This window comes from Magnolia sinica, chromosome 1, assembly GCF_029962835.1.
Source record: "Magnolia sinica isolate HGM2019 chromosome 1, MsV1, whole genome shotgun sequence".
In the NCBI taxonomy this organism is placed as follows: domain Eukaryota; kingdom Viridiplantae; phylum Streptophyta; class Magnoliopsida; order Magnoliales; family Magnoliaceae; genus Magnolia; species Magnolia sinica.
The window spans coordinates 139,010,167-139,031,756 of NC_080573.1; the positions used below are offsets into that span (position 1 = coordinate 139,010,167).

Consider the following 21,590-nt stretch of genomic DNA (forward strand, 5'->3'; position numbering starts at 1 on the left):
AACAGTCATAGGTGCAAGTGGGATCAAGTCTAGGTGAGTTCTTGAGCCAACGTGTTTAATATAGGTCTGTGGACACTGTCTCGCGGGCGGGCATGCACACCCATAAAAAATGTGTAATGTGTCTCTTGCCGTTGGTGTGGCTTGGATTTTTGTTGGGTAAGGATCCCCGCTAGACCTCTAGAATCATTTTGAGTTGGGGAATTGAGGACTCACCAATTTAAAATGACTTTTGGATAAGGTCTACATTCGAGGATTCTGAGTAGGGATATTAGTCACAAAGAAGAAAGAGATTAGGCACCCCTTTGATATACACCTGCATGAGTTTTCTATTTTACGATATTTTTAGGATTTTTTTTTTAAAATTTCAAAGTTTTCAAAGGCCTTTTACTAACTACTTACTGACTAATAAACAACTACTCACCTAAATTACCATTAAGGAGATCACAATGTCTCAACATATGGTAGTTTGAGGAGAGAGCACTGCAAGAGAAAGGGATTGAATGAACGGTAAATGCAATATGCTAATAATTCAAAAATCATACATTCAACATATGATGTTAGAGTAAACATTTAAGAGTTGTTGAAGCTATAAGCAGGTGGTGTATGAGAGAGAGGATATGCAAATGTAAAATTAGAAAATAAATAGACAGCTGAATTGCCGCCCGTACATGTGGAAATGTAGGAGAAAAAATGAGAGCTGTAAGACTCATAAAAGAAGATGATCGTGGATCCTGAATTTCGACCCTACTCCTTGAACAGTAGAGCTTGCTTGAATGCAAGTACAAACTAGGTTGGATGGCTTAGATGAATGGAATAAACTCTTAGTCTTTTCTTTGCTTTCACTCTTTTTGGATAGAAAAATAACTTATTCAACATCAAATTGTGAGTTGTTTTCCCCGATGTTGTTGAAGTGAAGGGAGTGGGCCTCTATTTACAAAGGTTAGCTTAATTTCCTGTAATTAATAACAACATAAAGAGCAAATATGTCATGTGTAGTGATCTGATCGGTTGAAGGACACATGTCAATGATATCATCACGAATTTGTTTCGATTAATGGTCCAACATGTAATTTTACATCTTTGGGGAGGTGAAATTGTTGTTTTACCTTTATTATTATTGTTACTACCTATTGTTTTTTTTTTTTTTCCTCTCAAAATTTGGAGAGATTTGGGATCTTTCCAGATTTAAATTATTGTCACATAGCTTTTACATTTTTGAGTCCATTATCAAAATAGCTTAGGACGACAATATGATCACCACCAAGGTAGAGCTTGCCTTCCAAATTTACTTGTGGAATTCAATCGCTAAGGGGCCGTGGCTATATTGTGGATTTGAGTTTTGAGTTGGATACATAGGCTTTCTAAGAATTCAAGCTCACAAGTCATTATGTAGCTAGCTTGTAACGTAAATGCTCAACCACTCCTAGATGCATTTCGTTGCACTTGTACGCTTGGACTGTTCAATGCCTTGATCTAGACTGATGAATAGAGGCAATGCACATTTCATGGTCAGTCATGCAAGCATCACAATAATCTGCATTTAGCTCCCTCAGCAGATTCTCGCTCTCTTGTAGTTCTGTTCCTTTTTTTAATATAATCAGTTATCTTTCAAAATTTTAAAAATAAAAAATAAAAATTGACAAATAATGACCATTCGATTAACGGTCATTCATATGGATGGTCAAGATCATTTACACAAAAGTAAGTATTCAACAATTTGATCCATCTATTTGTTAGAGACCATCATGGATTGCTTTTAATTTGAAAGAACCACTTTTGTTAGATAGCCCTAACCATCCCATCCACGGCTTAAAGAAAGGACGACTACAGAAAATATGGCCAGGCCAAGTCACGGGTAGATTAGATCATTCAATCAGAGAGACTTTTGCATGGCATCTCAAGACATGTGTTCAGAACTTAATAGACAGTTCAGATTGCTCAATCGGACTGTCCAAACAAACCTATGCAACTAGGAGCACTATAACTGATAGTTCTTTGAGAGCCCTGGAGCATTTCTCCAGCAAAGTTACCAGTTCCGCACCGAGCTATCTGAGAGGCTCCATACCAGACCCATTTGATAGTTGGAGAGGTATGCTGGACCGAGACTCGACCCAGTGGATCCAATTTCATATCTGCACCTATTTACTCTGGTCAGCTCACAACTCTAGTTATTTGGAGAAAGTGCAGGTCCACCATTGAATCCTACTTGATGCATGAAGTTCCTATTGCCACCTTGTGACCTCTACTAATCTAGTTGGGTCCACCAGATACAGCACTAGAGGTGTGGTTGGTAGTGGCAGTAATGGGCCGGATCACTATTGGTCTGGGGAGTCTTACGAGTTTTCCATTTGAGTTATGCCAGGTCTCATTGAGTAAACCAAGTCGGGATCCGGCATGACGAGTTTGAACCAAGTCAGAGTCATGGGCTAGTTTCAAGTCAGGTCATGGTTCCCTATGCAGTGTCCCCGGGCCTAATCGTGATGAAAAGGCCTTGGCCCTAGCGCTACAAGGCTGTCCTTAAAAACCAGACCAATCTATTCATTAGGTCAGCCACAAATGCACCATTTGTTCAGACCATCAGCTGTCTATTGAATTTAAATGTAGTCCACAAACCATAGCAAAAAATGATTTTTGAGAGAGAGAGAGATGGCATTTCAGTAAACGCATTTGCAGAATGAACCTTCAATCAAAATGTTCATTTCTAAAAGCAAGGGATGAACCTTCGATCTAATGTTCATTTCTATAAAAGCGAGGGAACTAATTATATAACCCACCTAAACAAAGGGAACGATGCATCCATGCATTTGCCTTGCATGGGACTTTATGCATATCCATAAAACCTGATTTTTTTCAAGTATTAAAGTTAAAATAAACTGTATAAGATTCATCTCTGAAGCTCAGCAATGGCGCCAGCAAGAAATTCCTCTTCACTCCAGTCGCCACGAAACTGATTGGATGATATTCGCTCATCCCTTCATTCATCGTAAAGCTTGCAGACTGATGGAAACAGGCACTCACTATCCCCTCCTCGTGGCAGATAAGCTTCACACTCTCTCCAGCACTGTAGTTCACCCCACCATACACGAAGTACCCCTTCTGGCTCTCCGATTCAAATGAAACTGCACCAGACTTCCCATCCAATCCAGGGACCACTTTGAACATGGACATTCCTTTGTCATCACCGGAGCCTGACTCGTCTCCGGGAATGGCAATCTTGAGATTGTTGTTTGGACCTTGGTGACTGTCATTCCTGGAAGATTGAATGGCTCGAGCATGACGGATTTTCCAATGACAGTCTGGGAGGAGAAATGAGAGGAGTCTGCATCCATGGGAACGAGCCTGAAGGTGGCATGGGCGGCAGAATCTGTGCCAGCCACGGGCAGTTTCTCCATGCTAATGGAATTGTTCGAGTTTGTGAAGATCATTGTTCCGGCAACAACTTCTTGAGTAAGAGAGATCAGTTGAGAATTATAGGTGGTTGGGATTGCAGTGATCCTGTCAGAAAGAGATTTATTTGTCCCGGTTTTTAAGTCCCAGTTACCATTGGTAAAGCCAGCAAGAAGGTAGGGACCAAAAAGAATGGCCTGAACAGAAGCATATTCAGGCCGATCATCTGTGATTACAATGAGATTGTTAGTTTTCTTCTGAGCAAGACAATATATTGCAAACAAGTATTTAATCCATGCATCAGCAGAAATATCAAATTGATACACTACCTTTTATGGCCTCTGTCCTCAGGCTAATAGGTAACTCAAGTGTCAGTTTGTCATTGGGACTCCTTTTTGTGATGGAAAGGAAATTGCCTGCTCATGGGAACAACTGATCATCAGAAAATCTCGAAGTTACTTTTGGCACAATCTTATTTTTAATTTTATTTTCCTGGGTAGGAACATGCAAGCGATATCAGCCCAATATGTGAAGAGAATAGAAACACAACTACAAGCATGCACAATTTATTTTTCTGTGAGTGGTGTCTAATTCATATATCCATGTATGCATAAGTGGTCAGACTCAAAATATCAAAGACTTGGAAACTCAAAAGGCCCTTCTAGAAATAATAAGGTTGTGTTTGTCAGAAAAAGGAGCAGAGATAATATCACTTTCACTTTCAGAAAGAAAAATAAGAAGAAGAAGCATAATTTCATTTTAGTTAACAGATGTTAACTAAAATGAGATGAATTCATATTGACAGAAACTAGATGAACTCATTTTTAGGCATCTACCAAACAGGGCCAAAAAAGATTTTATTAAGTGACTCAAGTATCCTTGAATTTGAATAAATAAACTATCATTGACATTGTTCTGAAGCATGGCCACAAAGCATGTTGCAGGCTCTACATACTAATCACTGGTCTAAAATAATGAGTGGAATGTTACCAAGGGGATATTATACACAACAAAGAGAGAATAAAAGAGGGAAATAATTTATCAGGAGAGAAGAAATAGCAAGTGATCAGAAGTTCACCTGGAAGTGGCAGGGACAAATTTTCACCATTGAATGTTGCCTTGGCAACAGCTGACTGTGTCCAAATTGGTATCTGCAGGTAGATGGTTGATGATTGGCTCATCCCCTGCTTGAAAAGGATTCGCGGATTTTTGTCAAATTACTGATTAGAATGCAAAACAATGCTAAAGCTTGCATTAAATCGGGTTGTAAACACCATCTACTATTTCATGTTTCTTGGTGAGCCTCAACAAAAAATCGAATTATATAAGTATTATGGTTAGATTTTCCAAAGGGGGAATGAAAACGAGTGACTTCATGAGCAGCACTTACTCAAGATGAAGAGCAATATCAAATAGTACCTCCTTTGTTGAAATTGCAAATGACGCTCGAAGGTAGGGGTCTGATGAAACTACAGGTTCTACTTTCTGATTAAGCATAATCTGTCCAGATCTCCAATTAAAAGAGCTTGATATGAACCGGATGACGTAAAGACCTGGAGTATCCCCCTCTTCCTCGAAGTATATGGAATCCCCTAACTTTGAAAATGATTCAGTTGCTGCAAAAGCATAATTCAATAATCTAGAATTACCAAATACCCCAGAAAATGTTGCAACCAAATGCAAATGTAACAAAGAAAAGGAAGGTAGCAAATCAGCACTAATTAACTGTCTTAGACGTCATGGTTTTCAGCCAAAAATAGTAAGTGTCCAATTTGGACAAACTGCATTATTCTCCTAACTTTTCTAAGCCATTTTCATGAAGGATCAAAAGTTATACTCGAACTAAAAATTACTATTTATAGTAAAAAACGAAATTAAATGGGACTTTTGACCGTCGATCTGATGGAATAGCACAAATCCGGCATAGTGGGTTGGTTGGCTTAAGTAGGTTCTCCTACCCCAAAATCACATATAATATGTCAAAAAACTCATCCTGGTTTGCGAGATACGACTGATTTAGGGTTCTCATGGTCCAGATCATTTCCGCCTCTGATTGGGCGTTCTCTGGTCCATCTTTGCCATGAAAGTGTCTGTGACCCACTAGATCATTATACCAGTTTAATAAATCTCTTGAGAATAAGTCAAGTTACCTAGAAAGCTCGCTTTACATAATAAAGCAGAACATGTAATTAAGATACTATATGAAGACACTGAATGGTGTTGCTTTTATTACAATGCTGCAGAGTGCTTCTCGCTACCAATGGATCAGATAGCATGGTTCATGGTTCATAGGTGAAGAACTGACTATAACATGGCTTGTTGGTAGTTGATTTTGTCTATCTCATCTCTTTCTGTTTTTGCAGACAGCTTTGGCTGCCAAAACCGTCATTGCATTCAAGGAAATGTTGATTTCCAACTATGTATAAATGCTTAGTGACAATTATACCTGAAGTATAAATAGTATCTTCTTATAATTCTCTATACAGAGAGATATGCAGACGGTGGAGAAAATTATTTTCATGTAAAAAATTGAAAATATGGTCAAATATATAATGTAGAAATGATCAAATATGGTTCAGTATCCCTACTTGGTGAACAGCTGAGTGCAAAAACAAAGGACAAGCATTTAGGAGCTGAAGGAAGGCGAGACAAACAATAGAGTGGAAACCAAGCACGAATCAGAGATTTTGCATATGCCAATGTAAAGATTGATCATGTGCTGTTCAGCTTGGGAGGCAGATCATCTGCCAAGAATGAGTTGTAAAATTCAAAGAAACATTTTCAGACCTAAATAATTGGATTGACCTTATAAAATAGCTTCAAAGTTTTAAAGAACGTATTTCTTAAGATAAAATATAAAAGTACAAGAAACATTAACAACATTAACAACAAAAACTTGAGAAACACAAAAGCTCAAATATGGGTGATGGTGATGTAGAGCGGGTCGCAGACACTTTCATGTCCAAGATGGACCAGAGAAGGCCTGATTGGAGGTGGAAGTCATCAAGACCGTCAGAACATTAAAACAGACATATCTCGCAAACTGGAATGAGTTACTCAATGTACCATATATGATTTTGGGGTAGGACGAGCTACTTTAGCCGAATTTGCAAGATTCCATCAGATCAACGGTTGAATTCCCTGTTTGTTTTCATTTTTACTATTTTTAGTAAGTTTTGGTTTGATTGTAACTCTTCACCCATTGGGCTTTAGGAGTTGTGTCCAACATGAAAAGTGCTTAGAATAATTAGGAGAATAAAATAGGACACTTACTATAACTAATAAATTTACTATTTATAGTAAGTTACGAATTTTAGGGAGAGTTGTAGTTTAATTCCCTATTTAAAGGGTTTTAGACTCTTCATCTATCAATCATCAATAAATTTATTTCGAATTTCTAAAATTATTTCTAGTTTCTATTTTTCCTCGTGGATTCGAGAAGTCTCTATGAGGAGTCCAGAGAAGCTTCATGGATTCGAAGTAGTTATCCTCGAGGAAGATGGTGATCGAGCACAAACCTGTCCCATAACAACACCAAAAGGTATCAAACTTCGTTCCGCAACCATGATAGCTTCGTGCTTTGGATACTCCTCATCCCAAAGGAAGCATATAAATCATTACTCCAGGCTCCCTTCCTCTTTGGATGCTCAGAACACCATTTGTCAGAGCACGTTCGTAATAATCTGCATATGACATTTCTTTGTTCCATCTAAACAAGTGTCAGGAAACCTACATACAAAAGCACATGTGCTTTAGAAGGACTCGGCACAATTAACAAGATAAGAAAAGCAAAGAGCTACAATATAAGGCATTTTAGAAAACAAGGTCTGGCAATAACCCATCTGAAAAAAAAAAAAGGAAGAACAAAATGAATGAAGCTGTAAGATCAAATGAATAAAAAGATGTGTATTTTGTTTTATGAACAACAGTAGTTGATCCTATCATGATGAAACTGAAAGGAGGCCAAACCTTGAGCATGTTGTAAGTAGTACAGGACTCTTCATTCTCCGTTGTTAAAGTATCTGCTAAACATTTTGGGTTGGACCTGAATCATAAGCCAGGTATGCTGCTACCATCACATGGGATCCAAAAAGCATTGAAAATGGAATGACCCATCAGAACAATAAAACAAAAGCTTGCAACTGTCGTCATCCAACAGCCAAAGAAGGTGATATGAAAAGTATAACTATCTATGGAAAGGATTTATACACAAGCACAAAAGGGTTCCTAGTGAAGTTACCAGAACTCACTGACAGATGTCCCACCCGTTGTGTAGCTATGAGAAGAATTGACAATATCCATGAAGTATGTTCCTATAGCCTGACAATCAGAAATCCATATATCTTCCCTAAGTGCAAATACAAAGTATGAAATTAGCATCGGATAAATTTACCTTATAAAGTGGGTCACCAGTAATCTCATATTGCCTCTGGGACCCGACAACAACTGGAATATGTGTATTCACATGAAAACCAGAAAGGCTATCTGCCTGCAAGTGAAGGCAACTAAGAGCAACTTACAGCCAATTAATAGAAGCGAAGAAGCAAAATATGTTGATGAAGGAATGATAATCACCTGTACTGCAAGCAATCCTAGAAAGCATGGTTTGTCAAAGAGATGGGCTAATACGAGATGCTTTGGATCTCCCTGCATACAGATTAGAAAAAAAGTTAACTAAAGAATTCCAGTGTCCACACAATTAACACCATAAACAGCCCCGTGGGAGAACATATTAGGGAGGCATATTTTCTTCTCCCAGGATTTGAACACAAGACCCTCTGCTCTGATACAATGTCAAACAATCACTTTCTCTAAAAGCTCGAGCCGTCAGAGGATGGCATTTCAATGTATATCAAGGGACTTTAAAAATGTTTTTAAAATGTCAAAATATCAGCACAACTTAATATCACATGCGGAATGAAGATGAAAACTGTTTCTGTTATTTCTGAATTTTTTATTTTTTATTTTTTCTATATGACCTCGCATGAACCAAAGCATTGATCACTTTGTTCCGATATAACTAGAAGGATGAAAAATATATAAACAATGACTCTTGTAATATAAATTTCCTGAAAAGCGAGCATGATATCTCACTACATCTTCCCCCAAAAGGTGGAAGGGTTTACAGAAAACAGTGGGCATGGTCTGCTCCTCAACAGAGGAGGATTGGTTCTAAAAGCCTTAACAAATTGGAAAAATGTTGCTAGATCCAAGGTTTTGATAGGAGAAAAAAGAAAAGAAAAGGAATGATTGTCTGTCTGTTTAATTTTTGTGGGCAGAGCAAAATGATTGATCAAAGCAACTATGCCATTAGAATCAAAACAACATGGGACTTCATCATGGAGATGTTAGAAAAACCATGTCTTCAGCACTAAAGCTGAAAATAAAATGCAAGTTTGGCAAGGAATCAAGGGATGTAACTTAAACGGGTGACGATATTTTTCATATGAATAAAAGCCAAACTTTTGATGATATTCTTTATAAAGATATAATCATGGATATAATTTCCTAAACCCATATAAATTTTTATCATTTTCTACGAAAGTAGATTGCAGCCAACCAAGGTGGCCGTAATGGCCAGTCGGCCACCACCATTACTGTTACAATATAGGCTGTTATGGTATCTTCTTCTTCTTCTTTTTTCTTTTTTCTTTTTTCTTTTTTTTTTGTCCTATTAAAAAATAAATAAATAAATAAAAAAAATCCTTGTATCAGCCACGTAATGGCTCATTAGTATTTTCTATAATGGCCACCACAGCCGTCATGACCTTGTACTGCATAACGGTGGCCACCATTACCGTTTCGTAAAGACTATTACATAAACATTTTTGCATACCTTGATGCCAACCCATTTTTCTTGACCAACAAAAGTTATCAACTAGTTGTATAATAAATCAGTAGTTTAGAATTAAACCCATCACATGATCTTTACCGTGTGACTTCTAACCCGAACTATTTTCCAACAGTGCATAATAAAAATCAATCTCAGTGATATGAATACTAAGGAAAAGCCAAACCCAGAAAAAAAAAAAAGAAGTAGAAATACAATGTTATGATAAGTTTACCATTACAGTGTATAGCCTATAAAGAACATCATTCATGCCACCAGTTTCATCATTAAGTGATAACCAGTGCCTTTCCACAGTATACTTCAATATAACATTTTGCACCCGTTTGCTGAAGTAGTCAGCCATACCAATCACCATTGGTAATGCCCGTGTGTTTCCAGCGATCAGATATTGATCCAAAAGGCCTGTCATGATCTGTCAGCATAGGATTGCTAATGTTTACACACCATAAGATTAATATAAAAACGATGTCCCCAACTGAATGATTGAATGTCTACCTTGTGAATAGTGTAGTACGGTGCCCAAACAGGTCTAATAGCTTCAAAACGATCAAAAAACTCAAGAGGGGAAAGCTGAAAGATACCCTGTTCCTATCTGTTTCTGACAGGAATCGAGTGCAGACACCACTGCAGACATTTTCTCACGGACAGTATCATTGTATGTACTTGCCCACATTTTGGCCGATGCACTCATGAAATGCCCTGCAGGGAACCAACAGCGAATCATATATCCTGCATGCTTCAAAGCCCCAAGAATAAAATGGGTAGTATTTGGCACGTGCAATTCTACATAAACTGTGGATTGATTAAATTAGTACAAGGGACACCTCCAACATAGGACCCATTCTCTTTCAAGAAAAGGTGGAAATTCAACAGGCTTTGCAATGCTCAAATAATGAAACACATTTGAGGAACCTGATCATACACAGACCCCATGATGGCCGTTAAGGCCTTTTTTACTCTTTATTTTTTGAAAAAAAAAAACCGTTTCGGGCCATTACGTGTTCTTTCCATAAGAGCCATTTTGGCCCTATAAAATGCAAGGGTTAATACCATTACCGTAACAGCAATATCATCTCTTATACATAATTAAGATTAACTAAAATGAGATGAATCATTTTTTGAGGTCCTTGGTTACATCATTACAAGCTGGTCATTTCCTCCTCATGGAACTGAACATTTGCAGTACAATTCAGTTGCACATCCAAATGCAGCCTAAACCGTTACAATACAACAGCAATTCATTTTCATCTTCAATCAAAGCTATGATCAGTGCAAATAATGCAACAGCTATAAGAACCCAATAATCGAATTTTGAATCCACACAGCAATCCATCGATTAACAACAATTAAGATTTCCTGGAGGTGTTGAACAAGCACTAACCTACAAAATGACCTCTGAGCTCGCATGATGGGGCCTCCCATCCTCCATACGGCGTGCCGGGCGTCGCTAAACCCGCTGTCTTTCTAAAGCTCCAAACCAGGCTATCGACATCCAACATCAACAAGTACTCCAAATTTGTCTGCTGGGCCTGCCCATGTATGGAACCTGAATCCAACCGCACATCCTGAAGTGACACTTCCTTGAGGAAGCTTGAGCTACCGCTGAGCGTTTTCGACCCACCTGGGTTCTTCATATGACCGTAGAGCATCGCCCAGTCTAATTCTTCCCCTCCCTTGTCACTCAGAAGCTTCCGCGGGAGCAATTTCATCCAGGTAGAGTCATCAGTTAGGGTAAGATGGTAGTACGAAAATACCTCGTCCCTCCACGACTGGTTCGTTGATGACAGGAGCTCGTATCTGAACGTGCGAGATGAACGCTGGGCAGGAATGTTCGTGCATTCCTTTCCAAGGACTCGAACAGAAAATGCAGATGTGCAGAGAAATATCCCGAAAAATGTAAAAAATCCCATTTTCATTATTAGAACTGAACTATAATTAATAACCTAAAAAAAAAAAATCAAAACATGAATAGATTGACATAATCCACCAAACGCAGAATTTTTTTCTTCTTCTCAAAATTCAACTAAAGAACAGAAATAACAATCCAGATTCAATACAGAGAGAGATTGATATCTGCAGAAATCAAATTTCAATTGAGAATTCAGCTGAAAAAGCAGAAAAAAAAAAAAAAAAAAAAAACCCAAATTTAATAAAAGAAATGTCAAATTAGAAAAAACAGAAGCATTTCTACTGAAATTCAACGGAAGAAGAGGAAAATGAGTAGAGTTTATATAGGAATATACAAAGGGAAGACAGTAGCAAGTCTTGCTACTGAAGATAAGATAATAAAATAGCGGATATTCAGGTCATTTAAATTAGAGCGCCGATCATCTGTGTTGTAGGCATTTGGAAATTCTTTGTTCAACCAGACAGTAGCAAGTCTTGCTATACTGAAGTGACGTCACCACGTTCATTGGCCCCATCATGATGTATATTTTGTATCCACACCATCCATCCATTTGGAGAGATCATTTTAGTGTATGAGTCAAAGAATTATGCAGATCCAAAGTTCAAGTGGGCCCCACAACAGAAAACAGTAGGTACCGTGACGACCACAGTTGAAACCTTTCTAGCGCCTACGATGATGTTTATTTGAGATCCAACCTGTTTATAAGTTAAAACAGACATGTAATAAGGGAAAACACAAATATCAGCTTCATTGAAAAATTCGGTGGCTTAAAGAAGTTTTTAATGGTAGGCATTCAATCCCTACTGTTTTCTGTGATGGGTCCACTGGAGTTTTGGATCGGCCTCATTCTATGACTCATGCCATAAAATGATCTCTCCAAATGGATGGATGGTGTGGATACAACACATATATCATGGTGGAGCCCAGAGATTGTGTGACGTCACTTCAGTATGAGACTCGCTACTGTGGGCGCGGATTAGCTACTGACAAGTTGAGTAGCGAGACTCGCTACTGAATTGACGTCACCAAGTTTCGTTGACCCCACCATAATATATGTTTTGTATCCACACATTCCATCCCTTTGTAGAGATGATTTTAGGGCAACATCCAAAAAATGAGTTAAATCCAAAGCTCAAGTGCTCAGCGCAGAAAACAGTGGGGACAGTGACACCCACCGTTAAAAACTTGTAAAGGCCACAAGAGTTTTAGATGAAGATGATATTTGTATTTAACCTTATTTCATGTCTTTTTAAACTTCTGAACTGGTTGGATTCCAAATAAACATTATCGTGGGCCTTAGCATAGTTTCAACAGTGGGAATCACTCTTCCCACTGTTTTCTATGGTGGGCCCACTATAACTTTTTATCTGCCTCATTCTTTATCTCATACCCTAAAGTGATATCTTAAAATGGATGGACAGTGTGGATACAATACACACATCATCATGGGGCCCACAGAACTTGGTGACGTCACTTCAGTAGCCGGACTCAACCTTTCTTAATCTAATCCGCGTCCCGCTACTGTCTAGCTAAGTAGCTAATCGACGTCGCCATGACACCAGCTAACAAACGCACTGATTTTCTCTCCCGTTCCGTTGCCCGTGCACAGCATAGTTTAAAATGTGTGAAACTTCTTTAGGCTACACCATGATTAATGTGTTAGATCTACACCGTCCGTCAATTTGTCCAAGTCACTGTAGATCACAAGTCCAAAAATGAAGCATTTCCAAAACTCAAATGAATCACAACCATGAAAGCAGTGGAGATTGAACGACTACCATTGATACCTTCCTAAGGGTCCATGGGAATGTTTATTTGCCATTTAATCTCTCCATAAGGTCACACACATCATTCCTAAGGGCCTTCCATCACCATTGTTTCCCTTTGGCGTGGTCCATATGAGGCTTGGATTTGACTCATTTTTGGGATCATACCTTAAAATGATTTAGAAATATAATTGGATAGTGTGGATAAAACACATGCAAAATAGTAAGGCCACATAAGGCTGATCACTAGCCGGCTAATTACTGGTAGCACCAGTCGATGTGGATTGCCTGCCACAACTGTTGTAGGAACTTGTAAGAAATCCAGACCGTCCATCTATCTTGTCCGATCATGTTAAGATATGAGTCCAAAAATGATGCAGATCCAAGACTCAAGTGAGCCGCAGGACAGGTAAAGGTGAGGATTGACCGTCCACATTTGAAACACCCATGGGGCCACAGAGGCTTTGGATGAGGCTAATATTTTTTATGATTTCAGTTTATCCCAGTAGGAATGATCTATGAACGGTATAGATGGTATATAAGCATCACAGTGGACTTGGGGAGGTTTCAACCGTATCCATTTTCCTACTTACTTTTTCCTGTCGTATGGGCCACTGAAGTTTTGGATCTGCCTCTTTTTTCGGGTTATGTCTTAGCATGATCTAGAAAAACAGACGAATGAAGTGGATTTCCCACAAACAAATTGCCTCATTTACCACCATCCAAATGACCCTAGAAGAAATCAAAATACAAAAGACAGAAGTACTTAAATTCAGCAGAATAAAGGAAAAATGATAACCCAACGGAGGTTTAGAGAATTTCACTTATATAGAATTTATACAGGAATATACAAAGGGAATAGGTGGAATAAATAGGTATATGTAGAAGATAAGGTAAATCAGTGGATATTCAGATAATTTAAATTGCACAACTACTTAAAAAACTAGTTTAGAAAACGAAGTGGAAGAGAGCAACGTTCTCATAAAGCTTTTCATGTCAGAGAAAAGGCCTGTGAAGAAAGGAAAGCAATTATCCAAGCGAAATTAGGAAATAAAAATTAACGTCTCACTGATACAGGTCTCTTTTTCTTTGAAGAAATGGATTTCATGGGAAGCGGGAAGAAAGGGATTCTGACAATGAAGTTTGCCATATTTTCTAACCATTTGGGAAGTTTTGCAGGAGAGTGCGAACGCTTGGGGGTTTTGTTTTATTTTGTTTCCTAAGGGATTGAATATATAGAGATTACAGCATCTATACAAGGAAAGAAATAAAATCAGAATCATCTACCTATGGAAAACCAACTATATAAGGTATGCTAGCTATACAAGGTCTATACAAGGTATGTTTCAGCCTGTCTATCACAGCCTGTCTAACATCCCCCCTCAAACTAATGCAGGTCATCGACAAGTAATAGTTTGCCAACGAGAAATGAGTGACATGCAGAAGTTAGGGACTTGGTGAAAATGTCTGCAATCTGATCATGGGATGCAACATGTGGTAGAGAAATGAGCTCAGACTGAAATTTCTCACGAATAAAGTGACAGTCAACTTCAATATGCTTCGTCCGTTCATGAAAAACCGGGTTAGAGGCAATCTGAATGGCACTGAGATTATCAACATGGAGTGGAGTAGGATTCTGCACAGGAATGCCCAAGTCGGAAAGAAGTCCACGTAACCAAACAAGCTCACTACACGCAGCAGACATCGCCCGATACTCGGCTTCTGTGCTTGATTTGGAAACAGTGGCCTGCTTCTTACACTTCCAAGAGATGAGAGAAGTGCCGAGAAAAACACAGTAGCCAGTGGTAGATCTTCGTGTGAGAGCGCAACCAGCCCAATCAGCATCCGAATAAGCACGAAGGTCCAGAGTCGCCGTGGAGGAGAAGAACAGTGATCGATCTAGAGTTCCACGTAGGTACCGTAGGATGCGCAACACCGCAGTCATATGAAGAGTCCGAGGAGCAGAAACAAACTGACTGACGACTTGGACAGCGTAGGCAATATCAGGGCGAGTCATAGTTAAGTAAACCAGACTCCCAACCAAACGGCGGTATAAGTCGGGCTGTGCAAGTAGATCACCATCGTCGCGGCCATAATGAATGTTAAGTTCTAAGGGAGTCTATAAACTGTTTTCTGATCTGTCAATGATGCCAAAGCGAGAAGATCCTTGGCATATTTACGCTGGCTGACCAGGATCCTACGTTTAGAACGTGAAATTTCAAGCTCAAGAAAGTATGTGAGATGGCCGAGGTCTTTCATCTTGAAGGAGGATTGCAAAACTTCCTTTAAAGCCGAGATGCCAGTAGCATCGCTACCAGTCAAGAGGAGGTCGTCAACATAGACCAGAACAATGACAATTCCATGAGCAGTGATGCGCAAAAATAAGGATGGGTCATGAACACTTTGAGGAAAGCCAGCACCCGTAACAACATCGTGAAAGCGTTGGAACCATGCCTGAGGTGCCTATTTGAGGCCGTACAGGGTTTTCTTTAAGCGACATACCTTATTGTCAAGTATTAAAGAGCTAGGAGGAGGTTTCAAATATACGGTTTCTTGGAGATCTCCATGAAGAAAGGCATTTTTCACATCCATCTGAGCGAGTGGCCATAAGCGAACAGAAGATATAGCCAGAAGAGTATGAACAGTTTTCATCTTAGCCACGGGAGCGAAAGTCTCATCATAATCAATTTCGAATTCCTGTTTGTATCCCTGAGCGACAAGTCGAGCCTTGTATCGATCCAATGATCCATCAGACTTGAGTTTGACTGAATAAATCCATTTGCTACCAATTAGCTGTTGGTCAGCAGGTCGAGTGACAATGTCCCATGTATGATTATCTTCCAATGCTGCAAGTTCTTCTATCATAGCCTTCTTCCAACAATCATGAGTGGCTGTTTGAAAGTATGAAGTAGGAATAAAAACGGTATCCAAAGTAGCATTCATGACAGACATAGAGCATATCAACCGATCAGGCGCTCGATGTTCACGAGCGGAACGACGGATCGAGGTAAGTTCGGGATCAGCAACGGGTACAGTAGGTTCGGGTTGAGTAATAGGTGGTGGATCTGTACGTGGTCGACGTGAGTAAACCTGCAACAGACGAGGAAGAGTACTTGAGGTAAATGGAATTCTGGAAAGGCAGTTAGACCAGGAGAGTTTGGAGTGTGCGGAGGAGGAAGAGATGAATGAAAAGCAATGTGCTCAAGAAAAACAACATGTCGTGAAACCCGAACACGACGAGAAACCGGATCATAACATCGAAAACCCTTCTGAGTTTCCCCAAATCCCAAGTACATACATTTGACTGATTTTGGAGATAGTTTGTTACGTTCACGTGAAGCCAGGTGAACATAACAGATACAACCAAAAACACGAAATGTGGAATATGCAGGAGGTAAGCCAGTGAGAACAGAGTAAGGAGATTTACTGTTCAGAACTTTGGTTGGCATCCGGTTAATCAAGTAGACGGAATGTAACATTGCTTCAGCCCAGAAAGAACGAGGAACACTCATAGCTGTCATCAGGGTGTTGGCAGTTTCAACAATATGACGATTTTTTCTTTCAGCCACCCCGTTCTGTTGTGGAGTATCAGAACAGGTGGTTTGATGAATAATTCCATGCCCTTGAAGAAATGTACGGAAATCAGTTGAGAGATATTCCCCCCCTGAGTCAGAGCGGAGAGTTTGAACTGAAACCCGAAATTGAGTCTCCACCATAGAGTGAAATAACTTGAATTTTTCAAAAACTTGTAACTTCAATTGCAGAAAGTAAATCCAAGTGTAACGTGTGAAATCATCAATCAATATAACATAGTATCGTAACCCAGAGAGAGACATAATTGGTGAAGGACCCCAGACATCCGTATGCACAAGTTCAAACATAGAAGATGATTTTGTAGTACTTAGGGAAAATGGAACACACTTACTTTTTGAAAGACAACAGGAAGAACAAGAATAATCCAAATCATTTTTATTAAGAGAAATATTCCCTAACATGTCAAACGAAATTAACTGAAGTGACCGATCGGAATGTGGATGACCCAGGCGAAAGTGTCACAGTTTCCACAATTTATTTGCCGAATAAATATCTGATGAAGATGGAGAAAAGAAACAACGGGCCGAAGTGACAGATGGATCAAAATCCAACACGTACAGACGACCATGCCGCCTACCCCTCCCAAGTACCTTCCCCGTTGCCAGATCCTGCACAAAACAATAGTTGGGAAGAAATATGACTAAGCAGTTATTGGATGTGAGTTGACCAACTGAAATTAAATTGGAGGAGAGGTTAGGGACATGAAACACATCACGAAGGGTGAACTGGCGATGAGCAGAAGGAGAGAAAGTCAATGATCCAACAGACTGAATAGGTAGTCTAGTGTCATCCGCAGTAGAAATAGCCTGATTGCCGGTGTAGGGACGAATGTCACGAAGATGGGATACAGCACCGGTCATATGATTGGAAGCACCCGAATCGAAGAACCATGTAGAAGATGGGGATATACCTGACATACCGGCCGCAGAAAGGGCCTGAACGATTTGCTGGAGCATCGCAGGAGTCAACGGAGATGAAAGACCTTCAGCAGAAACAGTAGATGTAGAATCACTAACAGACGGCTCGGAAGAAATAGTGGCAGCAGTAGCAGAAAGAGCACGACCACGGCCACGACCACGACCACCACGTCCACGGCCGGAAGAAGATGCATATGCACGTGTACGGCAGTCTTGAATACCATGACCAGTTCGTCGACAATAAGCGCACCATTCTTTGCATTGAGCAACAACATGAACCACCTTGTTGCAGCCGCGACAAGTTAAAGGAGAGGAGCCACGTGTTGGTGTAGTGGTGGACACAGCAAGCACCATATCAGATGATCCCGGAGTCGAGGAAGGAAGTGATAGAACTTTCAGTCGTTGTTCCTCAGCCAATAGATCATTAATAACCGAATTCAATGGAGTAGGGCTACGGTTCAAGAGAGCGGCTCGACAATGCTCAAAATAATTTCATAAGAAATTGGCGAACTTGCGCACTCTCGAGCATAATTTGGAAAATTCTAAAGTCATTAAGAAATATTGGATCCATCAAGGCCATCTCACCAAATTATGACATTTTTAGAATAAAATGATTGAATACTGTCGTCTCCTTGAGTATGTTTTACGAGATCATGCTCCAGATATGATCGAGCCGCATTACTTTGTTGATAAATTGTTTGAAGATGCTCCCACATTGCCTTAGCCGTGCGATGAGGTGTGAGGCCAACAGTAATGGACCGATCGACCGAATCGAGAATCCAGGTAATAATCCGTCCATTGTTCATTTCCCAATCAGTCAATTTATCAGCATCCGTGGAAGTGGGAATAATGAGATCCATCAATTAGTCCCCACAAACCACGACCCTTCAAGAAGTTCCTGAAAATAGATGGCCCATAGTGAATAGGTACCATCAAAACTACACCCTGGGGCCTCTATACGTGATGAGTTCTTGTCCATTGATCGGAGTTAATATAAAGCACGCAAAGAGTTGCGAGAAGAAGAATAGGAATGAACAGACAACAACAATTGCGGCGAGAAGAAGAATAGGAACAACAACAAAAGCAGAAGAAGAATAGGAATAGCAATAGTACCTGTGGATCTGGAAAATGTAGATCTGGCGACGCAACAGCAACAGCAGTCGGACGCGCTGGGGTGGTCGGATCTTCAATAGGGGTGGTCGGATCTTCAACAGGAGTGGTCGGATGCGCAGGGGTGGTCGGATCTGGCAGGTGGTCGGACACGCAACAGGGGGCGGTCGGACGCGCAGGGGGTGGTCGGACGAACGGTCGGACACGCAGGAGGTGGGCGGATCTTCAACAGGGGACGTTCGGACAAGCAAGGAATGGCCGGATCTGCAACAGGGGACGTTCGGAAGAGCAGGGGATAGTCGGATCTACAACAGGGGCGCGGGACAAGCAGCAGATGGTGCTTGGACGAGCAGAGGGATGATCGGACGACGCAACAGGGGTGGCCGGACGACGCAGGGGTGGTCGGATCTGACAGGTGGTGCCGGATTTGGATCAGTGATGCTCTGATACCATGTAAACCGAGACGAGCTGAAAGCTTTTATGTATTTGAGACAACTCAAAGGGGTTGAATATATAGAGATTACAGCATCTATACAAGGAAAGAAATAAAATCAGAATCATCTACCTATGGAAAACCAACTATATAAGGTATGCTAGCTATACAAGGTATGTTTCAGCCTGTCTAACAACATCGACGTCTTGTAAGCTGGCTTATTTACCTGACTATTATTTTCCTTCTAATATACAGCACAAGTTTCATATTTTAAGGGTTTTAATTTTTAATTTTTTTGTTAATATATACCCCAGGTTTTGTGGCAGAACTTAAATAGTATTACTTTTGAAAACATTACTTTTCTACACAGCCGTTCACCGACTCCTTTTTATAAAAACTGAAAACTTGAGCACATAGAAGAAACTAATCGCAACATTACTGATAAAATCTTGCTGAAAAATTCTACAATAATACCACAATATTTTGTTAACTTAAATGATACCATACGATATTTTAAAAAACTCAGTGAATCTTATTTTTTCAAGATTTTCCTAACAATATTGTGAGAAAAAGACGTGAATCCCTTAGAAATTTCTCACTATAGTTAACAGAAGCATGGGAGCTTTATTGACATTGACGACGGAGTGTGACAGTTCACAAGCATGTACTTGAATCATGCATTGTGGAATGGATATCACTCAAATTAAACCGTACAAATTATGGGACCCATAGGTGGTAAGTTGAAAGCCAGGCTGGTTTGGTAGCTTTTACCTATAATTAATTGATCTTTTTTTAAAAAAAAATTTAATTTGGGCTGTTAATTATTTTAGTTGTCAATTATATATTCCCTAACATGCAAGTTACGCGTTATTTTTTTTTTATACAGATCATCTAATGTGGCCCACAATTTGGATGGTTATGTTTGAGAGAAATTTACATTGTTTGTACAAATTCAAATTGTGTAAGCATATATGAACAATCATTAGTAGAAATATCAAAGTTTTCATATTCATGCATGTACCCGGAATGCATATAATTCATAAATTCATTTGGTGATGTAACATCACAGTGATCTTTTTTTAATATCAATAGGCCCGTTGGGCCACCATGGAAGTTCTATTTAAATAGATGATGAATAGATTCACTAAACTAATTTTAATAGAATTGATGACAGGATTATCTAAGAGATTGGAGGTATCGAGGAAAGTATCAAATAACCACCCGGAGGTGTCCTACTAAAGTTTGCAATGTGAAGTATTTTATCATATACCTCGTCAAAATCAGCTACCAAGCCCATCAATAGAGTTTTCAATATACGGACTTTATCAAATCCTTCAATCTGTATAGAATCGTAACATGTGAATATTTGTTATAATATTTGATGAAATTCCTAACCACCCTGCTAAAATAGCAAATTTGCAAGGGATGAGATCCGTCACAAAACCAAATTAATGACGGTTTTGGTCCGTCGCTGTTTGCTAAGTCGCAAAAATTGAACATATGTGATTCACCGCAGATTTGCTAACGGCCGCAAAAAAATAAATCCATTGCTGAACTGAAAAAACTCACCTGAATTATTAGTCATTATAAAATTTTGTGACGGATACGTTCTGTTGCTGATCTTCGGAGAAGCAATGGACCTCAAATCCGTTGTTGATTTTCTACTTGTTCAGAAATTAGTGACGGATTTGGTCCGTCGCTAAAATTTCTGAATGTAAATTAACGACATTATATGCTGTTTTGTGAATCTGTTGCACTATATAGTCATCCAAAAAAAAAAAAATTCACTAATTACAAGAAGTTTTCAATGGTAGGCATTCAATCCTGGCTGCCTTATGTGGTGTGGTCAATTTCCGTTTTGTACATGCCTAATTTTTTTTCCCTCTTTCCATAAAATGAGCTCGCAACATGGATGGATGGTGTGGATATAACACATATCATGGCGGGGCCCATGAAACTATGACATATCAACACACCCCCGCCCATCCCAAGTGGGTGGTGATTCTAATGGATTAATGTGATTTGATAGCTTGTTTTATCCAATCGACAGTAAAGCGTAATGATGTGAGTTTTACTCCACATTACTGTAGTGTTTCAAGGAACCAAATAGAGCCTAAATAGAAGTAAATTGAGGGAATTTAGAGTAAACAGAGGTAAATGGCATTTGATATGTTTGGAAGGGAGTAAATGCATGTAATGAAATGAAATGAGATATTTAGCCTATAAATAAAATCCTCTTACTGATAAAGGATTTGGAAGTAAATAGAGTGAAATGCCTTTTTGAGCTCCCTTAAAGAGTCACTTGAGTAAACAGAGATGTTGCTACACACTTGTCTGTTGTACAAGTGACATACCAAAGATACTCCAAAACAATTCAATTATTGGTTACATCACTAAAACCACACCAATAGAATGACCCAAACTGTCCAAAAGTTCCCCATCTAAATGGACAGTTAAAAAATGTTGATAAGTTGCCTGTGCTCCTTACATTTGTGGCCCACTTGAGGCTCAAATATCTTCATTTTTAAGTAAAGTATATATTTAAATTGGCTTATTATAATCATTTTGTTAAATATTACATATGTATACTAATTTGAGTATTAAAGCTTATTTGGGATATCAC

At 39.3% G+C, this 21,590-nt stretch overlaps 2 protein-coding genes and 1 pseudogene across 2 annotated transcripts in view; all 3 read right to left on the bottom strand.

The window, feature by feature from the left end:
* LOC131220904 (large ribosomal subunit protein eL31) overlaps positions 1-21,590 on the bottom strand; it is a 46,519-nt gene that overhangs the window by 16,655 nt on the left and 8,274 nt on the right. The gene's annotated exons all lie outside the window — the stretch shown is intronic.
* Positions 2,659-11,338, bottom strand: LOC131220883 (uncharacterized; annotated as a pseudogene).
* On the bottom strand, positions 16,693-17,895 carry LOC131220897 (uncharacterized). Its single transcript, XM_058215811.1, has 2 exons — positions 17,418-17,895; positions 16,693-17,115 (listed from the first exon to the last, which is right to left on the bottom strand). Exons 1-2 carry the CDS (start codon positions 17,776-17,778, stop codon positions 17,081-17,083), a joined length of 396 nt encoding a protein of 131 aa, XP_058071794.1. The 5' UTR covers positions 17,779-17,895; the 3' UTR covers positions 16,693-17,080.